This window comes from Balaenoptera physalus (genome assembly GCF_965194825.1).
Source record: "Balaenoptera physalus genome assembly, chromosome: 2".
NCBI lineage: Eukaryota > Metazoa > Chordata > Mammalia > Artiodactyla > Balaenopteridae > Balaenoptera > Balaenoptera physalus.
Genome location: NC_138883.1, coordinates 85,152,350 through 85,169,088, shown reverse-complemented (window position 1 = coordinate 85,169,088; position 16,739 = coordinate 85,152,350). Strand labels below are relative to the sequence as shown.

General features: G+C 53.2%; 1 protein-coding gene across 5 annotated transcripts; it reads left to right on the top strand.

Annotated features, from left to right (window-relative positions):
* Positions 1-436: 436 nt before the first annotated feature.
* RPAP1 (RNA polymerase II associated protein 1) lies at positions 437-16,664 on the top strand. 5 transcript variants are annotated; one of them, XM_082449433.1, is made up of 25 exons: positions 437-633; positions 1,285-1,542; positions 1,843-1,991; positions 2,274-2,363; positions 2,818-2,938; positions 3,548-3,769; positions 5,028-5,207; positions 6,225-6,340; positions 6,627-6,725; positions 7,837-7,938; positions 8,158-8,325; positions 8,575-8,757; positions 8,884-9,018; positions 9,118-9,288; positions 9,780-9,937; positions 10,371-10,529; positions 10,682-10,883; positions 11,311-11,420; positions 11,703-11,898; positions 12,094-12,246; positions 12,480-12,622; positions 13,211-13,967; positions 15,664-15,840; positions 15,977-16,036; positions 16,144-16,664. In XM_082449433.1, the coding sequence occupies exons 2-25, from the start codon at positions 1,362-1,364 to the stop codon at positions 16,291-16,293; spliced, it is 4,182 nt and encodes a 1,393-aa protein (XP_082305559.1). In that variant the 5' UTR covers positions 437-633; positions 1,285-1,361; the 3' UTR covers positions 16,294-16,664. The 5 variants fall into 5 exon arrangements, with proteins under 5 accessions (XP_082305559.1, XP_082305558.1, XP_082305561.1 ...); XM_082449434.1 differs by having other exon boundaries at positions 441-557; XM_082449432.1 differs by having other exon boundaries at positions 437-1,542.
* Positions 16,665-16,739: the final 75 nt, after the last annotated feature.

Sequence of the window (16,739 nt, the reverse complement as noted above, 5' to 3'; positions counted from 1 at the left end):
GCTCATGAAGTGAATCACCTTGCAGGCAATGAGGCTGTTTTCTCCTCTCCTCACTATCACCATTCCTGCAGTGTTTCTTTCCTTGGGCTTCACCTTTCCTTTTTCCTGGTTATTTTCTTGCTCGCCCATAATCACACTGGGGAGGTCACAGTCGAGTGTATGCAGGTTTCTATGTGCTGTCCCTTAGCTTGGGAGTGTAGGATGTGGTTATCCGGGCTGGTGAGTGCGGAAGGGCGTCTGAGGAACCCTTTGCCTCTGTCACGGGTGTTGTATGTGTACAGAGTGTCCGCCCAGAGCTTACGCGTTACGGTGGGACGCGGCAAGCATAATACCTTCAGGCTCACGAGTCCTGAACACCAAAAGGGCAAACCCCTCCCAAGAGTGGGCGGAGCCAGGACTTGAAGAGGCGGGGCCGGGCTGCGGGGCGGAAGCTCAGAACTGGTAGCGGCGGAAGCCCGGCCCCAGCGGGGCAAGATGGCGGCGTCCAGGTGGTCCTAGGCCAAGGAGGTGGCTGGGCTAGCGGGACGGACTACAGGAGATCCCGGCGGAGGGCTCTGGTACAGGATATCCAGTTCTTTGTCGGAGTCGGCCCCAGTGTCTTTGATCTGGCCAGGAGCGGCCGCGGCCTCGTCGGTGCGGAGATCCTGGGCACGGCCCTCCATCCGCGGGCAGCATAGGCTGAGACTCCGTGATTTCTCTTTGTTGACGCGGGTGGCCCAGGAGCGCCCGCGACCGTAAAGCCTTAGGGGCCGTTGTGGGGCCCGACAGAATATAAGTCTTGAAATGCTTTGGTGAAATTTATTCCTAAGTATTTTATTCTTTTCGATGCTATTGTAAATAGAATTGTTTTCTTTCGTTTTCTGATTGTTCTTTAATAGTGTATAGAAATACAAATGATTTTTATATATTGATCTTTTATAGCCCAAGGTTTTTAATAATTTGAATACTTTTCGGCCAAGCATGTTCCCACCAGTTTGATACCGAATCACCACTCCCCGGTATGACACATTTATCCGCCTGGCTCCTAATGACATTTTCCTTAGGTCCCCTATGGTTGTTCCTGAAAGTTTTTATCATCCACAGATTGTAAACAATCTAAGGTGGCAGTAAATATTGTTGCTGGGCTATTGACATCAGGGAGAGCTAAGTAAGGAGGGAATGGCAATAAGGTGTGAATGAGGAGGAATGAGTCCACCGAACCCAGGGAAAAGGAGCCTTTTCTGACGCACAAAAACGAGAATCAGGGTTCAGTTGCAGAGGGCCCATCATCTTTACTGCTTCTAGGGGTGAATGAGAGTGAATTCCCTACACTGAAGCAGTGCTGGAAAGAGTCCCACTAGGGAGGCAGCTGGAGTGTCAAGATGCTGTCGAGACCAAAGCCAGGGGAGTCCGAGGTGGACCTGCTGCACTTCCAGAGTCAGTTTCTTGCAGCTGGTGTAGCCCCAGCAGTACAACTGGTGAAGAAAGGAAGTAGGAGTGGTGGTGATGCGAACCCGGACCGGCCTCCACTGCAGGATCATCGGGATGTGGTGACGCTGGACAGTGAGTGGCTGTGGGTATGAGGTTGAAAAGAAGAGCGGTACAACTTCAGGGTCTCTCCCTCTTCCTGATGTGGCTGGGTTCCCCGTCATTATTTCAGAACTGTGTAACCTCTGTTGCTGCAGCCCCATTTTACATATGAAGAAACAGAGACTCAAAGAGGTTAAATACCTTACCCAAGGTGACACAGCTTGAGCCAGCGCTGCACAGCAGCTGCCTTTCTTTCTTTGGCTTTCCCCTAGCCCTCAGTCTCTTCCTGGGAAGATATGAGTAACCTCACATCTGGGTTTTTTTCTTTCTCAGATCTCCCAGATTTGCCCCCAGCTTTGGTTCCTGCTCCCCCAAAGAGAGCCAGACCCAGCCCCGGCCATCCCCTGCCTGAACATGAGGACCCTGAAGAGAGGCTGAACAGGCATGATAAGCACATCACTGCTGTCTTGACTAAGATTATTGTGCGTCTCACCCTGGTTGAGTGGGGCAAGGCATCCAAGGGCAGAAAGGATGTTGAGTGTGGGTGGGGAGGCTTACTGAGCAGAGAGTGATTCAGAAAGATGGGACTTTATCCCCCTACAGTCAGGTTGGGGGCCGGTTTAGAATCACTGTGACTTAAGAAGCAAGATGGGTTCATGACTCCCTAGGGTGAGGTTCTAGTCATATAGAACTGAGGCTAGTAGGATAGGGTCCAGCCTGGGGAAATCTCTGTATCTTCACTGCTTTGTACTTTGTTGCTGCAGGAACGAGATACAAGTTCAGTGGCTGTGAATCTGCCTGTGCCCTGTGGCGTTGCTTTCCCTCCTGTATTCCATCGCTCACAGGGGAGACAGGTAGGCAGAGGAGACCTCAGATGGTGTGTAGGGGAGGACAGTCATGTGAGCATCATAGTGCGTATTCCCCAGGTAGATAATCTTAATAATGATAAGCAATTCCATTGCTAAAACAGCACCACACTAAGCACTTTATATGCATTACTTCATTTAATCCTTATAACAGCCATGTAATATAGGTATCATTATCTCTATTTTTCAGATAAGGAAACTGATAACTTTTGCAACACCACACATCTAATAGATAGAAGAGCCAGAAATCCAACCCAAGTCTGTCATACTTCAAAACCTATGCTTCTATAGAGCCCTGCTTTTTCTGAGGACTAGGGTTGTGACCCTTGGAGATTAAGCAAGTCTCTTGTATCTCTTTGTTCCAGTGACCTAGGTATAAAGAGGTTGAGAAGAGAACGGGGTAATGAGCATCAGTCACCTGGGTTTTCTTTTTGCCCCATAGGGGAAGCCAGCAACATCTGGTAAGAGAAGTATCTTTGCCCAGGAAATTGCAGCAAGGAGAGCATCTGAAGCCAAGGTCCCACCGGTTGGAGAAGTTGCATCTACCTTGGACCCGCCAGAGGGTGAGCAGGGTTTGAAGAGGTTTGGGCTCAGCCTTTTTGTAATACACATTTGTAGAGTCATCTTTGGATATACATCTTCCCTGCCTCAAACCTGAAGTGCATTTGAGCCATCTAAAGAGGAGCCATCCCATATCTCCACTTAGAGTATTGAGTATGGGCAGCTTGGGTCCATATCTGGGTCTTAGGTGCAGGGAGAAGGCAGGTCATTACGTGACTGTAGGAGAAAGGAAGGGGATAGAAGTGTCTGGTAGAGACTGTAAAATAAAGATGTAGGCCAAGATTCTTTTAATGATGCAAATTACTAGCAGAAGAACTGGGGGCAGGCCCCTGGAGGCAGACGGCTGCCTAGACATCCAAGAGAAGAGTCAGAAAGTGGGATGTTTCTGAGGGAAACTTCTAAGTCCAAGGGGAAAAATGAGTAGAGAGGTCATCACCCCAACCCGGCCCCAGGGTGCCCTGGAGTCCTGTGCCAAACCCAGGGGCATCTGCACTCTGTGCCTGGGAAAACTCTGAGGCTTCCATCTGTCTCCAGAGCTAATGGGATTAGAGAAGAGGGACAGAAGGCCCAGTTGGGGTGAGGCAATGAAACTGATTGTATCCTTCTTCCAGGTGCTGCAGCCTGTGAGGCACTCACACCTAGGGAGCAGGGCAGCCAGCTTCCATGGAACAGCTACAGCTTCCAGGGACCCCATCTGGTTACAGGGAAGGGGCTCAAGAGCCAGGAGGCTGAGCAGGAAGCCCAGACCATCCATGAGGAGAACGTAGCGAGACTGCAAGCCATGGCTCCGGAGGAGATCCTGCAGGAACAGCAGCGGTTACTGGCTCAGCTTGGTACGGGTACCAGCCTTTCCTGCCAAGACTGGGCTAGGAAGGGACTGTCATTTATTGAGGAAGGCTCACTGTGAGTGCCAGGCAGAGTACTTTAACGCATTCCATTTTGTCCTCAAACTGTTCCTGTGAGGTCAGTGGTACTAACCTCATTTATTTATGAAAAGATAAAAACAAAAATAAAAAAAACTGAGGCTCAAAACTTTAAGAAATTCTCCCTCAGGTCACACAGCCTGGTACCACATCCTGATAATGAACACCAATGAGATATAAACCCAGGTCTACTTGGTCTCATGGGCTGTGTTCTTAACCATTATACCATGTATCCTGTACTACTGTAGTGTAGTATACACTGTATTTTGGCTGTACTCTAGTACAACTACAGGGTACTCTATTATGTGATGCTGTGCTATACTACACCTCCCTCCTAGTTTCTGTTCACCAAAACAGTAGTGCCAAGTCAATCTGTTCCAAACTATGTATCTAGCACTTATATAGAGCATACAATATATTAGTTTTGGGTTTTTTTGTTTGTTTGTTTGTTTTTTTGCTGCTCTGGGTCTTCATTGTTGCACACAGGCGTTCTCTAGTTGCAGCGAGTGGGTGCACCACTCTTTGTTGTGGTGCGCGGGCTTCTCATTGCAGAGCATGGGCTCTAGGCGCACAGGCTTCAGTAGTTGTGGCACACGGGCTCAGTAGTTGTGGCTCGCGGGCTCTAGAGCACAGGCTCAGTAGTTGTGGTGCACGGGCTTAGTTGCTCCACGGCATGTGGGATCTTCCCAGACCAGGGCTTGAACCTGTGTCCCCTGCGTTGGCAGGTAGATTTTTAACCACTGCGCCACCAGGGAAGTCCCCATATATTAGGTTTTTAGTGAATATTTGTGCATAAATAAATAAATAAAATAGTTGAAAGTGAGAAACTATTCCCCTAAATGCCTTCTTTTTGGCCCTCGTCAACATTGATTCATTTATTCCACAGCCACTTACTTTGGGCCTCTGACCTGAAGCCAAGCACAGGGATGGGCAGACTGGCCTGGACCAGGGGACTGTGAAGAGTGGAGGGATAGGTGGGCAGGCAGGTCCCAGTGACAGATATGGGTCTTCGAGGCTGCAAGAGAGCCCAGGGGACTCAGGCCAGGGCTGGGAAGTGGCTTGTCTTAGCCTTGGCACCCACAGACAGGCAGTATTAAGCAGATTTCAGGTGTATAGAGGCTGGGGAGGATCTGCCCCTACCCATTCTCCCCTACACGCTCTCTTCTAGATCCCAGCTTGGTTGCCTTCTTGAGATCTCACAGCCGCACCTGTGAGCAGGCAGAAGAGAAGGCCACAGGGGAGCAGAGGCCAGGAGGTCACTCTGCTGAGGTCACTGGAGAGGAGCCCATCATGCCAACTTCTGCCAGTGAGCCCAGGCAGGAAGATGAGCTGGAGCCAGGAGCCCCAGGTTTGGAGGAGGAGGGGACTTCTGGGGAACAAAAGTAGAGGAAAGTATTCCTTCTCCTAGGCCTGGCAGATGGGAAGAGAGAGAATCTTCTCTGTCCTTGAACGTCTAACGTTAATCTTCATTATTGGCTTGAAATCATTCTTCATTTGCTGATGCTTATATCTTCCTGCATGTGCTTCCTGTTTTCCTGTCCTGTTACTGCTCCTTCTCCCCCTTCCCTGGTAAGAGACAGCACAATGTGATGGCTGAATGGCCCCCTCCCCCTCCAGACCATCTGCCCCCTGCCTTTGCAGTAGCTGCCCCAGCTCTGGCTCCATCCATCCCACAGTTCTTACGGCCTCTGCTCTCAGTGTTGGGAGGATAATGGCAGGGTGGTGGGAGAGGAAGGGTCTGACGCAGGTCTTGTGAACATGCCAGACCTGAAGCAGAGAGGCCAGTGGGAGCACTCATCTTCCAGGAACTGGATGATTTTATTAGTGATTAACGAAAGAAGAATTGAATTAGGAGAGCCAGCAACCTCCTGCCCCTGGATGAGCTCTAGGCCAGTTGAGCATGTTGGATGGGGGTTGGGTGGGGTGAGGAAGGAGGAGGATATTGCAGGTGTGTGTTTCTGTATCTTGCTCTGCTGAGGTATAGCTGCCCCCTCCTCATTGTCCCCACTCCCCTCCTCCTTTAGAAGGTCGGTACTAGAGAGTGGAGAACGGTGGTTTCCCTGCTGTATGTCGTCCTCCCTTCCTCCTCTGCTTCCTCTCTCTTCTCTTCCTTATCTCCTCCGCTTCCTCTTTCCTCTCCCAACAAATCTTTGGGGTCAGAAAGGGGCTAGAGCCCAGGACGGGGTGTGTTCTGCCATATCAGGCATTCCAGCCCCTGGGCCGTGCCATTAGTCATAGCTGAAGGCAGAGGCTGCCAGACCCTTGGGCAGAGGTGGATGTGGCAGCTTCTGGATGATGGCTGGGACCCCAGTGGATCAGTGAGCTGAGCCCCTTAGGGAATACTACTCTGCTTCCATCTCCCCAGCTCTGGCACTGCCCGTGACCCCCCAGAAAGAATGGCTGCACATGGACACTGTTGAGCTGGAGAAGCTCCATTGGACCCAAGACCTGCCTCCACTCCGACGGCAGCAGACTCAGGAGGTGAGGAGGGCCAGCTGGCCTACAAGGGCAAGGTGGGGTGACAGTGAGTGGGGCTGCTGTCTTGCACCCCGAACTTAGGCTTTTCTCTTCCCCCAAGCTGGAGAAACATCTCTCCTAGTGCTCACCCCCCTCCTCCTGCCTGGCCTCTAAGGCCAGAGGAGCCCCACTTCTGGTCAGAGGTAGAGTCAGGCCCTACGTCCTGAGAGGCCTGGGATTACAGGTGAGGAATGGGTGTGGGGAAGTTGCTGGTGCCCCCAGCCCATAGTTCTCGTTCTGTACCCATTAGAGGATGCAGGCCCGATTCAGTCTTCAGGGAGAGCTGCTGGCCCCCAGCGTGGACCTTCCCACCCATCTGGGCCTACACCACCATGGAGAGGAGGCGGAGGTGAGGCATGGGGTCCAGGGAGTACTGGGCAGCTCTCAGCAAGTGCTTTTAACAACCATGTGGAGAAGGACCGCTGCTCAGCTGCCTTGGCCCTTCTGTGCGCCCTATTCCAGTTCACGGCCTTGCTGTCTTTTCAGTTTTTTGTTTTTTTTTTTTAATATTTATGTATTAGTTTATTTGTTTGGCTGCACCGGGTCTTCCTTGTGGCATGCGGGATCTTCACTGCCGCATGGGGGATCTAGTTCCCTGACCAGGGATCGAACCCCGGGCCCCCTGCATTGGGAGCGCAGAGTCTTAACCACTGGACCATCAGGGAAGTCCCTGTCCTTTCAGTTGTTAGGCTTGAAATCTTTCTCCTTGTTCCCTCACATTCCAGTCAGTCGCCAGAACTTGCCAATTCTGTTTGTCACCTCCCCGCAGTGCTTCCTCGATCAGAGCCTTGATCCCTCTGGTCTGTTCAGTCGCCATGTTCTGCTCACTCCGTCATGCCATTCGCTCGCTCCCCCACGGGGCTGCCGTAGTGATTTCCCCTGGCCCAGCTCAGGCTGTCCCTTGCCTCAGAAAGTTTCCTAGCTCAGGGAATTCTCCCAGAATAAGGTCTTGGCTCCTCAGCACGACAGAACAGCCTTCCACCATCTGTCCCTGCTGACCCCACAGCTCTGCGTCCCTCACTTCTGCTGCACATTCTGTTGCCTCCTCCCCACGTACCCGCTGTGCTCAAGGACCTCCAGGGCTCAGTTCTTGAAGCCCGCTCCAGGGAACGCCTTTCCCCTCTGCTCCATGCCAGGCCATCAGAGCTCTACCCACCCACTTAGACCACATCACTTTTCCAGGTGCCCCTTCTCTCTCTCTCCTGTTCTCTGGTTGCAAATTAAACACCAATTACTACATTCCTCCCAAACTGCCTTATGCTATGGTTACTTGTGCGCCAGTCTTACTTCCTTTACCAGTTTGAGGCTCCATGGAGAGCAGAGGCAAGAGACATCACTTACTTTTCTTTGTCTTCACCTTGACACCTGACTCAGTGCATGGCAGATAGGGGTTGCCACGTATTTGTTGGTGGGTGCTGCCCTGTGTCTTGGCTCCTTCTGACTTCTTGTCCCTGTTCCAGAGAGCAGGGTACTCCCTTCAGGAGCTGTTCCACCTGACGCGCAGCCAGGTGTCCCAGCAGAGAGCACTAGCGCTGCATGTGTTGGCCCAGGTCATCGGCAGGGTGAGTGGACTGCTGGCCTCGTCCTGCCCGCCCCCCTCCCCTTAGGCTTTCCCACCTCCTGCCTGTTTCACTCTGACTCACTGGCCCATACACCAGCTGTCTGTGGGTCACACTGAGAACAGGACAAACCCAGGATCCTAGCTGGACAAGTGAAGGGTTTAGGACAGAGACTCTGTAACTTCAGCGTATTCAGCAAGGTTTTATCCTCCTGCCCTCAAGGCCCAGGCTGGCGAGTTTGGGGACCGGCTAGCGGGCAGTGTCTTGCGCCTCCTTTTGGATGCTGGTTTCCTCTTCCTGCTGCGCTTCTCTCTGGATGACAGAGTGGATGGGGTCATCGCAGCTGCCGTCCGGGCTCTTCGGGCTCTGCTGGTGGCTCCTGGAGATGAGGTACAACAGGCATAGGAATGAGGCTTCGAGGCATTAGGGTCCCTATGCCTCCTGCTGGGCCTGCCCTCGTTGATGAGGCTTTGCCAGGCAGGGCACAGAATGGGGTGGCTGTGTCACACCGCCTTCTATAGGCCCCAAAGCCTAGGAGCCTTGCCTCTCTGTCCTTTGTGCCTGGCTTTTGCCCTCTACTTCTGGACCCGCTTTCTGGCCTGATCCCTCTTCCCACCTTCACACTCTTTCCTCTGGCAGGAGCTCCTCGATAGCACCTTCTCTTGGTACCATGGAGCTTTGGTGTTCCCTCTGATGCCCAGCCAGGAGGACAAGGAGGACGAGGATGAGGATGAAGGGCCGCCAGCAGAAAAGGCAAAAAGGAAGAGCCCGGAGGAAGGAAACCGGCCTCCATCTGACCTGGCCCGACATGACGTCATCAAGGTAAAAGTGCTGGGGCAGCTGCACTGGTCCCATGACCTCCAGGGCCAGCACATGTTGGGCAGGAGGGGTCATCAAGGCCTGGGGCCCAGTTGCATTTGGTAGTGGGTTTGTGTCTCTGATCCTCAGGGGCTCCTGGCCACCAACCTGCTGCCTCGGCTACGCTACTTGCTGGAGGTGACCTGCCCAGGACCTTCTGTGGTCCTTGACATCCTGGCTGTGCTCATCCGCCTCTCCCGGCATTCCCTGGAGTCAGCCACAAGGGTGAGAAAGAGAAGGAGGCAGGGACTGGGCAAAGAGCCTAGCTAGGCCTGGTCTTGACCCTCAGCCTCCCTACCTCCCTTTTCCTCCTGGCCTGCACAGGTCCTAGAGTGCCCTCGGCTGATAGAGACTGTGATTCAAGAGTTCCTGCCCACCAGCTGGTCCCCTATGGGGGTGAGGCCTACCCTCAGTCTACACAGAGTGCCCTGTGCTCCTGCCATGAAACTTCTTCGTGTCCTGGCCTCGGCTGGTAGGAATATTGCTGCCCGGCTGGTAAGCAGAACACAGGGCAAGGGATGGGGGCTTGAGACGGGGCTGGGTTGGGGGCTAAGCATAGCCCCTGCACTCTGGGTGGCCTAGTCATGCCATCTTTCTCTTTGTATCTGTTCCAGTTGCCTAGAAATGGAACAGAAACCCTCAGGCAGGAACCTAGTCACCTGGAGCCTAGTGTATCCTGTAGGCCTGCTCTGCTCTCATTATGTGAAGGGAAGGTTCCCTGTTCCCTGGACCCAGGCCAGAAGGGCCACATACAAATAGGCATAGCCAAGGTGCCCAGCAAGTGCTTGCTAAAAAGAAGGAGGGAAGGAGAGAGGAAGGGAGGGATGGATGAGATAGTTTCACCCTAGCCCAGAACTATGACCCTCTGGCACCAGAGGGGTCTCAGCAGGGATGAGTTGAGCCAGTTTCTGTAGTGAGAGAACCTGAGGCTTAGAACTTCGGGCTCCCAGCTGATCCTGATCCCCAGACTCTCTGCCCAACCCCAGCTGAGTGGCTTTGATCTCCGGAGTCGCCTGTGCCGCTTTGTAGCTGAGGCTCCCCAGGATCTGGCCTTGCCCCCAGAGGAAGCCGAGACACTGAGCACTGAGGCCTTCCGTCTGTGGGCCGTGGCAGCCTCCTACGGCCAGGGCGGTGACCTTTACAGGTGAGGAGAGACAAGGGTAGGCTCCCTCACAGACCCCTCCAGCTCTGCACTCTGGCCTTGCTCAAGGTTCAAGCTTGGAGGGAGGCTGAGTATGAGAAAGAGGTGATTCTGGGAGAAAGGAAGAAAACTTGGGAGTCAGTAGCCAGGGGAGAGTGGAACAAAGCTGGGTTAACCACATTCTGTGCACCCCAGCTTGGTATCCTGGTGAAATCAGATTTAAATTCCCTCTTGTGGTGGAACCCTTGAGGGGCTACCTCCTTCCCTTCAGCCCCCAGCCTTCCTTCTTGAAACCCTCCCAGAGTCCCCAGCCCTGGGCCTCCCTCCTGCTCCTCCTCAGCCAGACTGCAGATGCTCGGGGCCGAGCCTTGCTTTGTGTCTTCTGTTTCCATCTCTCTTCTCACACTGAAGGGCGGTCCTTCTCCCCGCTTACCAGGGAGCTGTACCCTGTGCTGACGCGAGCCCTGCAGGATGTGCCGAAGGAGCTCAGCAGCCCCTCCCCTCAGCCCCTGGCTCTGCAGAGGACAGCCTCACTGCTCACCGTCCTCACCCAGCTGACCCTAGCAGCCGGTAGCACCACCCCTGAGCCCAGAAGGTAGGCTCTAGCCCTGAGCTGCTGGCGGTGACGTCCTGTTGGGAGCTCTGGGACCGGTGGGAGTGCTCCTCCACAGGGAGAGGGTGGCCAGGGCTTAGAGGGGAGTCCAGGCAGCCAGATCCTCACTGTGGCCCCTTGTGGCTCTCCTGTAGTGACTCTGCTGAGGCCAGTTTGTCGGCCACTCCTTCCTCAGTCACTTGGACGCAGGTGTCTGGGCTCCAGCCTCTCGTGGAGCCTTGTCTAAGACAGACCTTGAAGCTGCTGCCCAGACCTGAGATGTGGAGTGCCCTTGGCCCAGTGCCCACTGCCTGCCTGCTCTTCCTGGACGCTTACTACCAGGCCTGGAGCCAGCAGGTGAGTGTTGCCTGCCTGCCTTCCATGCTGCCCTGGGTGCCCTGCCTTCACCTTAGCATTCCACCCTCATTCTCCCTCTGTCTCCACCTCTCCGTACCTCCCTCCCCATTTCCACCTTTTCCCTCCTACCTTTCTTCCTCTTTCCACCTCCACGTCCAGTGGAGCTTCCAAGGAGTCATGTTGATAGGGACCATAGAACCCCAAACAGCCGCTCAGCCTCCCTGGAGCCTTTATGCTCTCTCAAGACCCTAGACAGTGGGTACCAGAGCAACCTCAGGGTCTTCTCTGCCTCTAGAAGGGGCAGAAGGCAGAAGCCTCTAAACACTGACTCTTGGCCACTTGGAGTCATGGGCTTGGCCTGGGTACACAGGGTCCAGGAGAAGGGGGGTCCTGGGCCATCAGCTCAGTGAGTGTCTTGGTCTTCCAGCCAGGCGTGTGCCCAGGGGATTGGCTTCAGGACACGGAGCGCCTGTCGGAGGAGCTGCTGCTGCCGCTGCTCAGCCAGCCCGCTCTGGGCAGACTGTGGGGTTCGCTGGGGTGTGTACTGCATGCGGTTGTGGAGCCGGCGGTGGGGCGGGGAGGCAGCAGTTTTGCTCCTTGTGGGGCTCCTGCGCCTGGCTCCTTGGTCCATCCCAGCTGGAACCCCCCAGCCTGAGGGAAACCTGAATCCCTAGCAGGCAGCAACTGGGGGCTGCAGGGAACGTGGGCACTGTCCGCACGGCCACGTTTCCGCTAGCCTTGGTCGCAGAACAAGCAGCTGTTTCCAGCCCGGCACGTGTCAGTCCAGAGCCCCCCTCAGTGTCTCCATTCTGCTTCCAGGTGCTGCTCCCCTCTCTGCAACCCACAGTCCTGTGCTCCGGCCCCTGAAGCTCTCTCCAGCCTCGTGTCACTGGGCTGCGCAGGAGGCCACCCTCCTCTCAGTCTGGCTGGCTCAGCCTCCCCCTTCCCATTCCTCACGGCCCTCCTCTCTCTTTTCAACACCCTGGGCTGGATCCACAAGGGGCTGTGTGGCCAGGTGAGCGCTGGGCGCCTGGTTAGGGGGGCAGGGGACCAAGATGGCAGGAGTCAGAAAGGGGAAGGGCGCCCCTTGGGGAAGAGAGGCCTCTTCTGCCAGCACCCATTTCTCTGAGTTTAGCTGGGGAAGGGGCAGCTGAGGAGCCCTAGAGGGCATCAAAGTCACCTTGTGACTCTGAAGCTTGCTTTTCCTCAGCTGGCTGCCATATTGGCTGCCCCAGGACTGCAGAACTACTTCCTCCAATGTGTGGCTCCTGTGGCTGCTCCACACCTCACACCCTTCTCCGCGTGGGCCCTGCGCCATGAGTATCACCTGCAGTACCTGGCACTCGCCCTGGCCCAGAGAGCGGTGGGTGCCCCCAACCCCCATCCCTCTGTCCACTGCCCACCCCCCCCCCATTATCCCCATCCTGCTTCTCTGGAGCTTGTGCTGCTTCTGGCAGGCCATGCGGTTCTACTTGCCTGCAGACATGCCCAGGTCCTGTGCCCATCAGCATATATTCTCTTCCTCACTTCTCTTTGCTTTGTCGCCCCTCACCCCCTCTGCCTGCTCCTCCCCCTTCCCCCCTTTTCTGTCCACAGGCGACACTCCAGCCAGTGTCAGCCACCAGTGCTGCCCTCTATCACGGCATGGCCTTGGCCCTGCTGAGCCGGCTGCTGCCCGGAAGCGAGCACCTCGCCCATGAGCTACTGCTGAGCTGTGTGTTCCGCCTGGAGTTCCTCCCGTAAGTCCAGGGTTGGCGGCATCAACTGAGCCCTTTGAGAGGCTGCTGTGGTGGTTGACAGAGCAGCCCTGAATTTGGGGCCAGGAGACCTGGGTTTCATTCTCTTTCTTCCATGGATTACGCTTAACCTGTCTGAGTTTCCATTTCCTCATTAGTAAAGTGAGGATGAGGATAATATGCTAGAGTATTATTATGAGACTTCTGTGACTGTATGGCTGAAAAATGGTTATAAACTAGCTGTACGCTTATAATAGCTAACAGTTACCCAGTGCTTACTCCTTGTCCGGTACTCCCTTAACCGTTTGTCTCTATTTTAATTGTTTTACCTGTACCATGAGATGTGTATTATTATCATTATTATCCCCACTTTACTCTGAGGAAAGTGAGGCACAGAGAAGTTCTGTAAACTTGCACCTAGGTAACTGGCTCTAGTGCCCGTCCTCTTAACTGCTATACACACTACATGGAAGGCTATTAGGGGAACAGGGAGGAGCAGGATTGGACCTAGGAGCCTCTGGGAAGCCCTGGAGAGCTGGCATGGACTTGTGGGTTCTAGCCCTCATTTTTGGCTTTTGGGTTCTGTTACAGGGAAAGAGCATCAGGGGGTCCGGAGGCAGCCGACTTCTCTGACCGGCTGTCCTTAGGGAGCGGCGGGGACCTTGGGTGTGGGCGAGGGACTCTGCTAGCTCAGGCCTGCCAGGACCTCCCCAGCATCCGCAGCTGCTACCTGACCCACTGCTCACTGGCCCGGGCCAGCCTGCTAGCCTCTCAAGCCTTGCACCGAGGGGAGCTCCAGCGAGTCCCAGCCCTGCTGCTCCCTGTGGCTAAGGAGCCCCTGCTGCCCACTGACTGGCCCTTCCTGCCATTGATTCAGCTCTACCACCGGGCCTCAGACAGCCCCTCGGGGCTCCCTCCTGCTGACACTGTGGGCACAGCCATGCGGGCCCTGCAGTGGGTGCTAGTCCTGGAGAGCTGGCGCCCCCAGGCCCTCCGGGCTGTGCCTCCTGCTGCCCGCCTGGCACGGCTCATGTGTGTGTTCTTGGTGGACAGTGAATTGTTCCGGGAGACCCCAATACAACGTCTGGTGGCAGCCCTCCTGGCCCGGCTCTGCCAGCCTGAAGTCCTACCAAACCTCAACCTGGATTGCCCACTTCCTGGCCTGACGTCTTTCCCGGATCTCTATGCCAACTTCCTGGAGCATTTTGAGGCTGTGTCTTTTGGGGACCACCTCTTTGGGGCTCTGGTTCTCCTCCCCCTGCAGCGTCGGTTCAGCGTCACCTTGCGCCTTGCCCTCTTTGGGGAGCATGTGGGAGCCTTGCGAGCTCTGGGCCTGCCTCTGACCCAGGTACTTTCTCAGCCCAGCAGGGCCCACCATGGGCATCCTGTCCTGGGCCTTGGAGGCAGTCCTGAGCCGCGGGGAGCTTTGGTGGGCCTCAGGTTCCTTATCTTACCTCTTGGAGGCTTTGAGGAGATTAAGAGAATACGTGAAAAGGGCTTACTGTGGTGTCTGGCATACAGTAGGTGTTCATTATTAAAAAGGCACGGCTCCTTGCTCATGAGGTGCTACAGTCTAGATAAGAGATGTACTAAAACCAACATAGTCCTCAGGTATTCAGATTCTAGGTGTTAAGTCAGGATTCAGAGAAGGGAAAGATCAGAGTGGGCTTCCCACGAGGAGAAGCCTTTGTGGAAGAAGTGGGGATTGATCTGGGCATGGAAAGTTGGGTAGAATTTGGATTGTTAAGGAGAAAGATAGAATGTACCTAGTGGAACAGCATAAGCAAAAGCTCAGAGGCAGGAAGGAATATGACAGGATGGGAAGAGGAAGGAGTCTATGACAGATATCAGCTTGGAAACTTGTTGGAAACAAAGCTAATAAAGTCTTAGAGGGCCTCAGATATCAGGCTAAGGAGTTAAACTTGTAAGCTGTAAAGAGTTACTAATTTTTTTAAGATTTGTTTTTTTATTTTCATTATAACTTATTTTGGTAAGCTTGAAATATAAACATTTTAATATACGTATGTAAGATATAAATGTATATTTTGTATAAAAAACTAAAAAGAAAATATAAAATATTTTTAAGAATTAAAAAGAACGTTACAGGGAATTCCTTGGGGGTCCAGTGGTTAGGACTGCACGCTGTCACTGCCAAGGGCCCGGGTTCAATCCCTGGTCAGGGAACTAAGATCCCACATGCCACGTGGTGTGGCCAAAAAAAGAATAGATTAAGGGAAAAAAAAGAACTTTACAGTTATCCATAATCCCACTGCCCGGTAGTAATTATTTTGATTTACCTTTTTTTCGTCTTTTTTTTTTGGCTGCACCTCGCAGCATGTGGGATCTTAGTTCCCTGACCAGAGATCAAACCCGTGCCCACTGCATTGGGAACACGAGTCCTAACCACTGGATCGCCAGGGAAGTCCCTGTGCATATATATTTTTATAAAATTGAGATCACTGCATAATGTTTTCTTTATTGAATGTTAGGTAGTAAGCATTTCTCACATCATTAAATAATATAAGAAATCAATGTTTTTATTATTATATCATAATCCATCATGCAGGTGCGCCCCAGTTTATTTTATCAGAACCCCTTAGTGGGCATGAAAGTTGTTTCTGATTTTTTCTATTTTAAGTAACACTGTGATAAACACCATTGGACATAAACTCATAATCATTTCTGTGTGGAATTAAGAATAATTTTTTTAGAAACAGAATTACTATTCCAAAGAACATAAACTTTTGAAAGGTTTGGTAATAGAATTGAGCAGCTGAACATCACATTTTGAAAGTTTTAAGTAGATTAAGCAAGTAGTAGTAGCAGTAGAAATTCACAGCTGCTTCTCAGTTCCCCAGTTTCCGCTGCTTTCGAGCTCTTTAGTCTTTAACCTTGATCCTTGTGATAGACAGGGATGGATGTCTGTCTAGCACCGGATCTCTGCCCTCATGATTTGTTTCATGTGACCATCAACCATCCACCCTGTTGTCCAGTGATACACATTCCACCCTGACCCTCAGCTTGTCTCATTTCCCCTGTCACAGTTGCCTGTGTCCCTGGAAAACTACACAGCGCCTCCTGAAGACAACCTGGCCCTCCTTCAGCTCTACTTCCGGGCTCTGGTTACTGGTGCGCTCCAATCACGCTGGTGCCCTGTGCTCTATGCTGTGGCCGTGGCTCATGTCAACAGCTTCATCTTCTGCCAGGACCCAAAGAGCTTGGTAAGTTACATCCCCATCTCCAGAGGGAGGGAAGGAACCTGCAGTTGAACTGAGCCAGCTGGGGAGGAGGTGAGGGCCAGGCCAGGCGAGTGATAGGCCTGTGGCCTGGTGCCACCTCTCCCTCTTCTGCCTCTAGGATGAGGTAAAGGCTGCCCGCAGGAGCATGTTGCAGAAAACTTGGCTGCTGGCAGATGAGGTAGGGCGGGGCACATCTTGGAGGGTGGGAGAATGGAGGGTCTTGGGGAACAGAGCTCTCAACAGGATCTCACTACCCACTTCATAAAGTTTCTTCCTTCTCTGCAGGGTCTTCGGCAGCACCTTCTCCACTATAAGCTTCCTAATTCTGCCCTTCCAGAGGGTTTTGAGCTGTATCCCCAGTTGCCCCCTCTGCGTCAGCAGTACCTCCAGAAACTGATCTCAGGGGTGCTCCAGAATGGGGTTTCAGAGACCTAGTATATATAGCTGCTGCAGAGGAAGAGATGGATACATTCTCTTGGGGTTCACCAACAGATGCCTGGCCAGAGACAAGGGCTTCATGTCCTAAGAGTGTGCAGGAAACAATAGAGCAGAAGGCTTGCCTTCCTAGGAGCAAGCTCTTTGAGCTTTTTTGGAGATTGGTGAGCCTACCCTTATGTCCTGATATCTGGAGCTCAGGATCTGGGGCTTCTGAGGGTCTGTGCTGGGAGTGAGGGGTGACTTAGCTATATACCGCTTCTTGGGGACAAGACAAACTAACTACACCTCTTCCTCTCCCCACCCCAGGCCAGGGTATATGAATACTGGAGCTGAGCATTGAAATAAAGAATTTTTTTATCTTCTGGGAATTTGATTTGGACTGATTTCAGATGTACTAGTTCAGGATTGGTATCGAGGAATGGGTTATCTCTGGGGGAAGCAGG

Bases quoted from the DNA above. Each gene is read 5' to 3' on its own strand.
- RPAP1 (XM_082449433.1), top strand. From the start codon at position 1,362: ATGCTGTCGAGACCAAAGCCAGGGGAGTCCGAGGTGGACCTGCTGCAC. The intron at 11,899-12,093 runs GTGAGCGCTGGG...GCTTTTCCTCAG, and splicing joins ACAAGGGGCTGTGTGGCCAG to CTGGCTGCCATATTGGCTGC. The intron at 12,623-13,210 runs GTAAGTCCAGGG...GTTCTGTTACAG, and splicing joins TTCCGCCTGGAGTTCCTCCC to GGAAAGAGCATCAGGGGGTC.